This window comes from Octopus bimaculoides, chromosome 4, assembly GCF_046866305.1.
Source record: "Octopus bimaculoides isolate indiv1 chromosome 4, ASM4686630v1, whole genome shotgun sequence".
In the NCBI taxonomy this organism is placed as follows: domain Eukaryota; kingdom Metazoa; phylum Mollusca; class Cephalopoda; order Octopoda; family Octopodidae; genus Octopus; species Octopus bimaculoides.
Window position 1 is genome coordinate 82,735,170 of NC_142931.1, and position 13,524 is coordinate 82,748,693.

The 13,524-nt window shown below is 37.3% G+C and overlaps 1 protein-coding gene across 5 annotated transcripts in view; it reads left to right on the top strand.

The window, feature by feature from the left end:
* The window catches only part of LOC106882353 (DENN domain-containing protein 3), a 59,621-nt gene that overhangs the window by 19,600 nt on the left and 26,497 nt on the right, over positions 1-13,524 (top strand). For all 5 annotated transcript variants that reach the window (XM_014933001.3, XM_089350868.1, XM_014933002.3 and 2 more), the window contains 7 exons: positions 145-259; positions 1,456-1,653; positions 3,055-3,195; positions 6,093-6,247; positions 7,450-7,560; positions 8,679-8,763; positions 10,068-10,198. In XM_014933001.3, the coding sequence (XP_014788487.2) occupies positions 145-259; positions 1,456-1,653; positions 3,055-3,195; positions 6,093-6,247; positions 7,450-7,560; positions 8,679-8,763; positions 10,068-10,198 (936 nt within the window). The remainder of the gene's footprint in view (positions 1-144; positions 260-1,455; positions 1,654-3,054; positions 3,196-6,092; positions 6,248-7,449; positions 7,561-8,678; positions 8,764-10,067; positions 10,199-13,524) is intronic.

Here is a 13,524-nt window from a genome sequence, read left to right on the forward strand (position 1 = left end):
CACAAGTGATTTTTAGGAGAAATATGTTAGTAGAAGGATATGATTTCTTGTCAAGTATTTAGCATTCAGGATATGAATGTTTTTGTTTCTTTGTGTCACGAATATCAATGTACATAATTAAAGTATTGTGTTGTTTTATTTTAGGCTGATCGACAGAGTGGAAACCCTACACAGTCATTCTGAACAAACTCGGGAATTTCAGAAATATATCCGGCAACTCAGTCTGACCCCAATACCCCCTGTTGGCCCTTTGTCTGTGGTAATTGTTCATAATGTTTTGATGATTGATTGATTGATTAGTAAGAGTATATCAGCTCCAGACATTTGTCAGTAATGGCAGGCCAATATATTCTCTTTACAAGTGCCCTATCATTTCATTCTGTGACATTCTTTTCTGGATTATGTCACCTATCACATTACATTTGACAGTATTGATAAACCAATGAAGTAGCCTCTACATAGTCACTTATACTGTTAGAAATAGCTGCCAGATCTTTTTCCTTATACCCTACCATCTTAAAAATGTAGGAGCATATTGGATAATTTAGTGATAAATAAGTAATTGTTGAGGAAATGGGAGCCTGAATAGACCTGAAACTGGATAGCAGTAACAGTAATCATCAACAGCAGCAATGAAGGAGCTGCTGTACAGTCAATCAATCTGCTAAAATTAGCAGTCAAATCACTCTCGTTCATTGCACCCTACCATCTTAAAACAAGAACTACACATTTAATCCTAGACATACAAAAAGATAGGGGTGGTTACTGCTGGAATGCTTTTACCTTTGATTTATAAATCTTCTCAATCAGGAATATGAGATTAAACAATGTCAGATAAAAGAAACATATTTAGAGTCTGAGTTGAAATTTTCACATATGATGAGCTTGAAGAGAAATCATTCCTGCCAAGCCAAACTGATTTTGTCCATATATGCATTACACATGGTCAAATTCTTCAGAGCAGAAGGGATAGTTAATATGGGGAGCATCTTGTGTGGCTAAGAAGTTTGATTTCTTATCATGTGGTTCCATTTACTGCAAGGTATCTTGAGTTAGTGTCTTCTGTCATAGGTTCAGCTTGGTTTGTGAAGGAAATTTGCTTGATGGAAACTGTGTGGAAGATTGTCACATGGACTCTATTTATTCTTGGAGAGTAAACCTAATTTGTTTCCTGATTTAAAATCACCATGTAAACCTTGTGTACATTTAACAAAGTTGACTCTGCTGCAAACATTTGAACCAGTGTTCTGGTATGAGGACAATTTAATATCTTGAAGCATTGCTCTCAGATGCAGCAAGCCATGAGTCATGGTTTCTTTCTCTCTTCCCCACATATACCAGTCTTGGAGATCCTGCAAAAGTCACAAGTGCTATTTTGCTTCTGATTGAATCACAAAAAAAATATTTCATGTTATCTGTCTAATGGCATTAAGTAATATTTTTCTTTATTGTTAGAGTCTATGTCTGTTTGGTCACACGATAATTATCCATCCTCCCAGTCATGCCAGTTTACCAATCTTCGATCTACCTTACAACTTGGTATTCATCTGTTTCTCTTTGGACACTATCATCAAGATTGTAACATGTATTCTAACTGAAAGACAGATTGTTTTTGCATCATCCAGTTTTGGTCTACTGACCATAATCACAGAGGTAGGATAAATATATTCTGTTTACACCAAACTTTCAACAAATTTTGAAAATTGTCACCCTATTAAAAAATAAAAATGTAAAGAAAATTTGAATGCAAATCCTTTTCTTGAAAAGAAAAGGAACAAAAAAAAGAGAAATTAGCAACAAAAGTTCCTAAATGAAAAATCAGTCTATTTAAAATTGTCTGGGTTCTGTTTTACAGCAGATAATCATCATCATCATTGTCATTGTTGTCATCATTGTCACAACCACCACCACCATCATCATCAACATCAACAACATCAACAGTAATAATAATTAGGTTTTCTAACATAATCATTAGGTCACAAAATTTTGTGAGTGAAGAGGATATGTTAATGTTCAATTAACTCTAGTACATGAGTTGTACTTATTTTGTTGACCCTTAAAGAAATGAAAAGTAAAGTCATCCTAAGCAGGATTTAAATTTGAAAGATAAGAGATAATAACTAAATGCTACAAATCATTTTGTCCATCTCTCTACTGATTCAACCACATTTATACATCATTTTACCAATTTTGAATATCACCTCACTATCACCATTTATATTTGCACGGGTTGGATGTGTCATCTCCGACAGAACATCCTACCATTTGTTGCATTCCTTTGTAATCACTTTTGTAAAGTTCAGCTTCCTGAGGTCAGCCTTCTCTGCTTCTACTTGTCTTTCTTCTTTTCTCTTCATCTTCCATTGGATCTTTCCAAATTAATCTCCTTGCACTTCTTCACTTACCTATTATATCATTATACATCCATACCAGCATAGCCAGTGTTCTTACACACTAACATTCATTCACACTAACATTACACATCCAGTGGATTATGCTCACCTCATTTCTTTCCAGTCTTTGCACAACTTCTGCATTCATTACCCATGTCTCACTGCCATAAGACACTGCAGTTCATACACATGCATTTTACAGTTTAACCCTTTAGTGTTTAAACCGGCTGTATCCGGCCCAGATATTCTACACATTTTATGCTCAAACTGGCCAGAACCAGCCTCTCACACCTACCATGCAATGTCATTCTAAAAATAAACAATTACATCTTTCTTATTTTGAAGCTACAAAATAATACCAGATAAATTTTTTTTAATGTGAATAAATAAGGATTACTTTTGACAAATTAATCTGAATGCTAAAGGGTTAACTTTCACTCAGAGAGAGAATCCCCTTGTCAGCAGAGATGATAGCTCCACCCACTGCTGATTAGGTCACTTAAGTAAAAGAAGCTATCACCTACTTCTATAGAGCCTGTTCCCCAATAATTATTTTTAACATAGACACAAAGTTAAAGAAAAAGAAGCTTTACCAATTTTGATAATTTCATTTATTATCTATTACTTTATGTATTTTCCATTTACTTCCTTTTTTTTACAGACATTCTGTTCTTTTATCCACCCATTCTTCTGGGAACATGCCTATGTGCCTATTGTACCTCATTTATGTCTAGAGCTGCTTGATGCACCAGTGCCATTCATCATGGGTTGTCATGTGAAACATCTCCACACAGTCAGTCAAGTAAGTAATGCAATAAATACAACAGGTTGTTGTTATTGTTTAACCTTAGGTCTGCCCATATAGAACCTATTTGTTATCAAAGACAATATAACCATGACTATCCAGTATACTTGTATATCTAAGCCTTCATTGTCCAATGTATCTTCCTTTTGTCTTTTCTTTTTAAGATAGTTCAATATGATTTAAGGGAGATTTGGCTGATATTTCTAACCAGTTAAATGATTATGTGGAGTCTTTTTTATTGGTTTGTTTAAAACACATTCGAAATTAGGATGGGCTTCTCTTAGTTTTGAGCTACTTATGGAGCACACTTTTGAAGTGACTATTCTCCTCAAGTTGTCATGACAATTCTTCAGAATGTTGTATGCTCCAGTTTATGTTGCTTTCTTGCATGCTTAATAGACTAATCTGATCCTGTTTTTTTTTTTTGTCCTCTTTTGCACTCTTTAAAGTTTAGTGTGTCCTCTTTTCTGTTCAACCACTCACACTAAACTGATAGTCTAGGTTCCAACCGCCTGTAATAAACCCTGCTGAATCAAAGCTCTCATGAGTTAGCCATGTTCATCTTATATTTCCTCAAGAGGGCCAGAGCTAAATTTAGTATATGCACTGAAAAACACATTCTCCTTAACTTGCTGCAGGTCACGCAGACAGTCATTAAATGAGAAAATGTACAGTGCAGCCAGAATTAAATCTCTATCCAGTTTCCATTTTTTCTGAGTGTGAAACCAATACAACCTTGTTTGTTGCTCCTTCAACTGTCTCTGTTTTTTGTACAATTTTGAACCATATATATATATATATATATATATATATATATATATATCCTCCTGCTCATCATCATCATGTTCTCCTCTAGTTCTGATAGTGACTCAGCAATTAGAGCAAGGTCATCAGCATAGAGGAGCTCTCAGGGGCATCCTGTCTTGAATTCCTCTGTTATTACCTGGAGGACTACGATAAATAGGAGGGGGTTGAGGACTGAACCTTGGTGGACCCCTACCTCTACCTGGAATTCTTCAATGTACTCATTGCTAACCCTCACCTTACTGACAGCATCCCTGTACATGGCTTGCACAGCTCTCACTAACCATTCATCTATCTCTAGTTTCTTCATTGACCACCAGATAAGTGATTTGAGGACCCTGCCAAAGGCTTTCTCCATGTCAACGAAAGCCAGGTACAGGGATTTGTCTTTGTCTAGGTATTTCTCCTGCAGCTGTCTTACCAGAAATATAGCATCAGTGGTGCTTTTCCCTGGTATAAACCCAAACTGCATCTCGTCTAGACTGACCCTCTCCCTAATTAGTTGGGCTACAACCCTCTCTGTGACTTTCATTACCTGATCCAACAGCTTGATACCAAGCATCTCAACAATCTCACCAGACCTACCTTTCAGTGTGCCCACGTTGAGTGTGCCAACCCTGAGTGTGTGGGAGGTGTGGGCCCGTGTGACCCTGGGATGAAGGACAGCAACGTCATGTACCTGAAAAGAAAGCTCGCATTTGGCAGAATTCATAAACAAACAACAGCCTTCGACCTGCATACACTACACCATCATTTTTATGCACTATATGATCACAACCTTACATAGGAGATAGACCCTAAGTAGGGGTGGAGATGGCATTAAGCCTTTAGACGTGTTCATGGGAGACAACCGAAGGCTGCCAGAGGATAGGGATTGCCGGTACTGGTGGGGGGGGGGGGATGATTGGAGGAACCGCGAAACAGCAATACCTGTGTTAGGAATGGCATATTGATAGTAGACAGAATTTAAAACTCTTAGAATTTTCGGTCAGCCAATCTGTGACAAAATTAGAGAAATGAATAATTGACGATGTAACAAAAGTAAATAGGTGCATGAATAAGTGACGATAAGGGTATTCGTGTGAACTTAAGTTTGTTTTTTAAAATGGAATACGAATACTATGTTTACAGAACTAAGAGGGGGTTATGATCTGCACTGAAATAGAGGTGATAGATGTACTGAGTTGAAAAAAACCAAGATTCCTTATCTGAACAACATCTTCTGGGTTTGTCTTCTTTTGGCGGGATGTACTGGTTCAATAACACTTCTTCATATTTTGTCACTTGGTTAAATATCTAACCAAGTAACTAACTGAACATTTGTTTAATTGTTTAATGTGATGATTAAACAATCAATTGGTTGTTTGTCAAAGTCCTTTCATTGTTATTTATGGCTCTTCAATGACATGCCCTAACTCTTCAAGGTCTGCCTTGAATTTGTCTGAGAATTAGTCTTATGCCTATTTATACATGTGCATGTAAATGTGTGTGCATCCCAGTGTGTATATGTGTACATATGCATATGTGTGCAGTAGAGCCATTTTTTTTAAAAATAGGTAACAACATAAAAATGTGTTTGAGGGTCTGCATAGTATATGTGGTAGTCTACAGCAAATGCAGTGCATCCTACATTGGAAGCATCACCAAGAAACTACATTCACATCAAAGAACATGTGTGTACAAACACTTCTGGCCATAAACACCTGCAGAAGTACCAGACCTGGTACTTTATTGTATTCATTGGGACCTCGGAACGTAACACAGGCAACTTTTGAATCAAAGAGGCTATCCTAATTTATAAACTGAAACCAATATTAAGCAACTGAAAAGAGCTACACAAAGCAGACTTACTATTATGAAAATGCCAATCTGCACATGTCACTACTCTCTCTCACATATCTAAGCAATAGCAATAGCTTTATTAAATCTCCCATTTCTTCACATGTTCTGATGAAGGGGCATAAAATTTTACACATGTAATTAAAATGAAGAAGGATGAGTTTGAGTTGCAGTAGATAATTATTTTTGTATATATGATTATACATGTGTTCACATTCATTGCTGTCATTTCTTTCTGCTTGTGACTTCAGATTACAGACCTCATTGTTGTTAATATCGATGAGGGATCACTCAGCCTGGAAAATACTACAACTGTAATCCCTGAAATGCCAGCAGAACCAGTCAAACTGCTACAAGATGTCTATGAAAAAATTCGTTTTAACTTTGACTTGATTGAAGCTGTAACGTAAGTGCAAGTTTCAATGGTATTGTAATGACTGATATTCTTCAATATCCTTAGTCCTCACCCTTGCAAGCTTACTCACACCTCTGTTTCTATCCCTCTCACCTGTTCCTCAGCCTCACCCCACACAATCATTCTCTTGTACCTTTAGAGTATGTTCTGACACTTCATCACTACTATCTCCTATTCCAGCTGGGGTAGCTATATATCTCCTCTGTAGTAAAACACCTGTTCCTATGCCTTTATCATACTCTTGCCTCTCAGCACATGTCTTAAGCCACCTCCCTCAATACTACACCCTGCTCAATCAAGGGCTCTTGTCTTGCAAGCTAGTTGGCAACCTCACTAGTAAACAGTGACACAAAAATGCACCCAGTATACTTTGTAAAGTAGTTGGCACTAGGAAGGGCAACTAACCAAAGAAACCATGCTAAAACAGACGGAGCTTAACACAGTTTTCTGACCTATCAGATCTTGTCAAATTGTCCAGCCCTTGCCAGCATGGCATATAGATGCAAAATGATGATGATGATGGTGATGATAATGATATATATGTATCTATGTATGCACGTATGTATGTAACGTTTGTGTATGTGCATGTTTGTATCATGGTTTATAACATCTGCTTAAGAGCTAATGTTTGGAGGGATAGTATTGTTGATCATATTACTCTAGTAGTTTATTGGTAACTAATTCTATCAACTCCAGAAGTTTGAACGGAAAAGTTGATTTTTGTAGCCTTGCGGAATTTGAACTATGAAACTAAGTGAATCTACCATTGCCCTATGCATTTGGAAAATACAAGTTGTGTGTCAATATGTATTCGCTTGTATGCAAAAGAAATCCTCTGTCTATGTATGTGTCTGCATGATAAAAACCCTCTATCAGTATATGCATTTCTGCATGATAGAAACCCTGTTCACATGTGTGTGTGTTTGTATAATACAAGCTGTCTCCATTGTATGCATGTGTTTGTGTGTTAAAAATGTTCATATGTGACTCACTTTCAACCAATTCTTTTCAAACTATACCAAAGTCAATTCAACATGACTGCATGAAGCACAAACTAAATATTCTTCATTCTTGCTCCCCTAATTCTGATTCAAGAGGTCCTACATTTGTTTTCTAAGAAATAAAACCATTTTTTTTCCTGGTTTGTTTATTTTAGATGAACAAATTTCTTTATTATTTCCATTTACTTGCAGCCCAACAAGCTTCAGCCACAAGAAGAATGTGGAGTTTCGGAAACAAAAGAACACTCTTTTTAACAGACAAATTCAACATTCTTTTGTGGAACTTATGGTGAATTTGTTCAGGTAGATTTTATTATTGCTTCATTATTTTATTTCATTTTTCTTAGAGTGTTTATCAGTTCCCTCCCATTATCAATATTCCATTTGGATAAGAATTAGGTAGGTATTGCAATCACTTAGTGTGCATGCGTGTGGACACACACACACACACACACACACACACATTCAGCCAGTAGACTTACAACACTTATGAGCCAACAAAGGGGTGGTCTTATGTGGTCACTTGACCTGCCAGACATGGCAACCAAATCTCCATCAAATCACACCCAAACATATTAAAAAAATAAAATATATAGGATAAGGTACTACTAGATATACAAAAAAATGAGGCAGTCATGGCCGGAATTCTGTTGATCATAGGTCTGCTTAGTAAGAGCTCTCCTGGGGCTAAGCACCAACAACTCCTTCCAAGTCTTGTAAATAAAAATCACTTTCCCATGTTAACATAGGAGGCTTTTGAAAATATTTAATGAGTTTCTATTACTCTAATATAGATATTATTCTGCCAATGCCAGTTATTTAAATATTTCAACCTTGAAATGTCTAAGTTGCAATGTTGAAGGGGAGCCTTTGAATTTTTCGATCCAAGGTTGATTTTTTTAAATCCATTATTTTACACACTATTATTCATAGCTTTATCTACTTCAAGTTCCACCATTATAAATGGCTACAGTTCAATGACTGAAACAAATAAAAAACTAATTTGACCCAGACTATATCCTTGCTTGAGTGCAGCTGCTGATCAAACTTAAAAGCTAACAGAAAAACACTGGTTCATATTGCATCATCAGTGCTTTGCTATGTACCTAGGATAGGCCCTTAAATATCATTAATCCAGTTCACCTTCATGTAAAGGAATACATGAGAAAGTGTATGTAAGAAGTGAAAACATTGTATTATGAGTTTCCATAATTCTCTTAAAATACACCACTTTTGTATAAGCCTACTCATTCACGTTGTGACCCAGAAGCACAATAACAACTCAATAGGTTACAGGATTGCAATACTTCTGACATCAATTTGAACATTTGACCTCTGGCCCAGCAATCCAACTCTGAAGATTCAGCAGTCTTATCTATTGTTTTTAACCAAGTATTTTTTTGCTTTTTTTCTTTTCACAGAAATGTCGTAAGTGAGCCAAAATATTTCAAACCCAATAAAATGCTGAAACAGCAACTTCCAGAATATGTGCCATTTTACACAGAGGTAATTTATGGTTGTCCTTTTTTTTGCAATTGTAATTCTTTACCCCTAGTTCAGCCCTGATGGAGCAGACATGTGATCAAAAGCATTCATCATAGTTTTTCATCCATGTGTGTCCAGTGTGTCCTTCCTTTTTTTGAAGATGGAAGGGTTAATTTACTCTTTTACTTGTTTCAGTCATTTGACTGCGGCCATGCTGGAGCACCGCCTTTAGTCGAGCTAATTGACCCCAGGACTTATTCTTTGGAAGCCTAGTACTTATTCTATTGGTCTCTTTTGCCGAACCGCTAAGTTACGGGGCCGTAAACACACCAGCATCAGTTGTCAAGCAATGTTGGGGGGACAAACACAGACACACAAACATATACACACATACATATACATATATATATATATATATACGATGGGCTTCTTTCAGTTTCCGTCTACCAAATCCACTCACAAGGCTTTGGTCGGCCCGAGGCTATAGTAGAAGACACTTGCCCAAGATGCCATGCAGTGGGACTGAACCCAGAACCATGTGGTTGGTAAGCAAGCTACTTACCACACGGCTACTATTATTTTGTAGGTCAGCTAACTGCAAAGAGGGCTAGAAGTAGGGGCCAAAAATCTTGCTCAAATGAATTGAAATATTGAATAGTAACAGCTGAAATAAAAGATGGAATTTTCATGGTTGGAATATCCTTGATTAGAGTTTGGATTAACCAGGGTTAACCTGGGGCTAAACAGCTACAACAAATAAAAACTAAAATGGTTTAATATTTTGTCGGGCTAATACTGTCTTTTACTCTTTTAATCTTTTACATGTTTTAGTCATTTGACTGCGGCCATGCTGGAGCACCGCCTTTAGTCAAGCAAATCGACCCCAGGACTTATTCTTTGGAAGCCTAGTACTTATTCTATCGGTCTCTTTTGCCGAACCGCTAAGTTACGGGGACGTAAACACACCAGCATCGGTTGTCAAGCAATGTTGGGGGGACAAACACAGACACACAAACATATACATATATACGACGGGCTTCTTTCAGTTTCCATCTACCAAATCCACTCACAAGGCTTTGGTCGACCCGAGGCTATAGTAGAAGACACTTGCCCAAGGTGCCATGCAGTGGGACTGAACCCAGAACCATGTGGTTGGTAAGCAAGCTACTTACCACACAGCCACTCCTTATAAATTTCAAGTTTTGCTGAGCAGTCCCACATTCTCTCCCAGAGACTAAACACAGTAACTCAATGTTGAAATCCTATTTGAATATTGGAATTGAATTGATTTTTGATTTCCAAATTTTATCATTTTATATTTTCAGGTATTTGAGACTACACTGTTTAAACAGTTTATTAGCACTATAGCATCTGGTAGATCGACTTATTGGTCTGAACTAGAAGTAAAAACAAGGCCACTTTCTCGACAAGCATCATTTCTTCCTGAAGAATTGAGGTAATTTCTGTCAATGTTGTTGATCTTCAATATGTGTGGAGCTTTAGATTTCTTTTAGTAAAATTTTTTTGTTCTCAGTAAAATCAAAAAGAAAAGAAAGAAAACCCAATTTGAACTATAATTGTTGGCAAATATAGGCATTGGCATGACTATGTGGTTAAGAAGTCTTGGGTTCAGTCCCTCTGCATGGTACCTTTGGCAAGTGTCTTCCACTATAATCCAGGCCGACCAAAGCTTTGTGAATGGATTTGAGAGATGGAAACCAAGAGAAGCCCATTACATCTCTGTTGTGTGTGTGTGTGTGTGTATCTGCATATACATGTGTGTGTCTGTCTTTGTGCTTGTCCCCCCACCACTGCTTGACAACCAGTGTTGGTTTGTTTATGTTCTCCTAATTTAGTGGTTCAGTTAAAAGATCAATAGAATAAGTATCAGGCTTTAAAAATAACTACTGGGGTTGATTTGTTCAACTAAACACTTGAATGTGGTACCCCAGCATGGCCACAGTTCAATGACTGAAACAAATAAAAGATCAAGAAGTCATTAAAAGATCATCGTTTAACGTCCGCTTTCCATGCTAGCATGGGTTGAACGATTTGACTGAGGACTGGTGAAACCAGATGGCTACACCAGACTGAGGAAAAAAGAGAAGGAAAAACGATCCAAAAAGAACTAAATACCATTTTTTCATACATATTTTAAACTTTCTGCACAGTTATTTCACTTAGTCAACTCTTATACTAGTGTAAAGTATTCCCTCCTCTCTTATTACAAATTTTGTTAACTTTCATAGTATCATCAAGGATGTTTCTTACTGGACATCTTTGACCAAATTTAATGTAATTTACTTTAATCATTGCACTTGTGTGTGTGTGTGTATGCACTTGTGCTTGTGCGTGTGTGTGTGTGTGTTTATGAAATAAATATTTGTCCTTGAAAATGTTTTAAATGCTGTTTTTAAGAACCTGATATTTTCATAGGATGGGAAGTGAGAGGTTTATGTTCATACCTTTTCCAGGATCATTACTGCTATTATTGAAATAAAATGTCTCTTGACTGTAAATTTAACTAAGTAGGGGCTTACCTCCTTTCTATGGTACTCCCATGGTGTAGCAAGAGTCACCACAAAAATAATCACTTCTAAATTAGGCACAATTTTGAGGGAAGTCGTTAACCCTAGTAATTCATTCTATTAACTCTGAAAGCAAAGCTGATATTGACAAGATTTCACCTCTAAACTTTTAACCCTTTCGCATCCAAATTGCTCTGTCAAATGTTGTTGTTGGTACTCCATCGCTCACGACGTCGAGGGTTCCAGTTGATCCGATCAACAGAACAGCCTGCTCGTGAAATTAACGTGCAAGTGGCTGAGCACTCCACAGACACGTGTACCCTTAATGTAGTTCTCGGGAATATTCAGCATGACACAGTGTGACAAGGCTGACCCTTTGAAATACAGGTACAACAGAAACAGGAAGTAAGAGTGAGAGAAAGTTGTGGTGAAAGAGTACAGCAGGGTTTGCCACCATCCCCTGCTGGAGCCTCGTGGAGTTTTAGGTGTTTGCGCTCAATAAACACTCACAATGCCCGATCTGGGAATCAAAACCGCGATCCTATGACCGCAAGTCCACTGCCCTAACCACTGGGCCATTGCGCCTCCACACTCTGTCAACTGTAAAGCCTATTTATTCACACTGTTTGTATTCATCATGCATTATCTTAGATTCAAGTCTCTGATGATGCAATTATTTATTTGTTGAGTGATGCTGTAGGATAGGTGTGAGAAGCTGGATCTGGCTGGTTTGGACATAAAATGGGTAGAATATTTTGGCCAGATATGGCTAGTTTAAATGCTAATGGGTTAGGGCTAGAATAAATACTGCAAAGCATTTTGTCTAATGTTCTAATGATGCTACACCCTACTTTTAGAGTAAATTAAAATCATATTTTTAAAATGAGAGAAAACAGAAACTGCAATTCTGCATAAAGTTCTGATAATTATGCATCATTTATTGAACAGAGAATTTAGTCCTTAATTATATTTGTTAATAGACTAAAGTATATAGATGTAGGCATGACTGTGTGGTTAAAAGGCTTACTTTCCAACCATGTGGTCTTGGGTTCAGTCCCATTGCATAGCACCTTGGGCAGATGTCCTCTACTATGGCTCCAGACCAACCAAAGCCTCGTGAGTTGATTTCATAGACAGAAACTGAAGAGAAACCCATCATTCAGTCATTCATTTATTTATTCATTCATACATACATACACACACACACACACACATGCACACACACACACATGCACACACACACACACACACATCTGGGTATGTATGTATGTGTGTATCTAGGGCTGTATGTATCTGTGTGTGTCTCTGTTTGTCGTCCACTGCTGCTTGACAACTAGTACTGTTTAGTTTACATCCCTGTAACTTAGTGATTTAACAAAAGAGACCAATAAAATAAATACCAGACACACAAAATATAAGTACTGGGTTCAATTTGTTTGACTAAACCCATGAAGGTGGTGCCTCAGCATGACCACATTAAGATACACACTTTTTGCATATCTATTTTTGTAAAATTTTCTGCACAAATTGCACCCAAAATATTTCTATTTGCTCTTAAATGCACCGTGAGCCAAAAAAAGTTGAGGACATCAAGAGTAATAAGATCTTTATAAGACACATGTCACCTCCACCTTACCTAATGTAACAGAGAATTTGTAATGTCTATTATTTTACTTCAGTTTATTGGTTTTTTACCTTAAATAATCCCGATAAGATGGAAATCAAATGAAACCACAGTTAAATTTGAACTCAGATCCATGAGGTAGCAAACTAAATGTTGCAAATACACTCCACACTCTGCACTACCCACAGTGACACTTATGACATTTCGTCAAAGGAACTTCTATGCAGTCACTTGATCTGCTAGAAATAGCGAGCTGGCAGAAACGTTAGCACGCCGGTCGAATTGCTTAGCGGTATTTCGTCTGCCGTAACGTTCTGAGTTCAAATTCCGTCGAGGTCGACTTTGCCTTTCATCCTTTCGGGGGTCAATTAAATAAGTACCAGTTATGCACTGGGGTCGATCTAATCGACTTAACGTGTTTGTCTGTCCTTGTCTGTCCCCTCTGTGTGTAGCCCCTTGTGGGCAGTAAAGAAATAAGAAATAGCAACCAAAACTCTCTGAAATCATATCCCACGATTTTAAAAAGAAAGAGTACATTGAACACAGTTGTACCTGATGTACAAAGGATGCAGTGGTCATGGTTGAAACACCTGTGATCATAGGTATGCTTAATCAATGTTGACTGGGGCC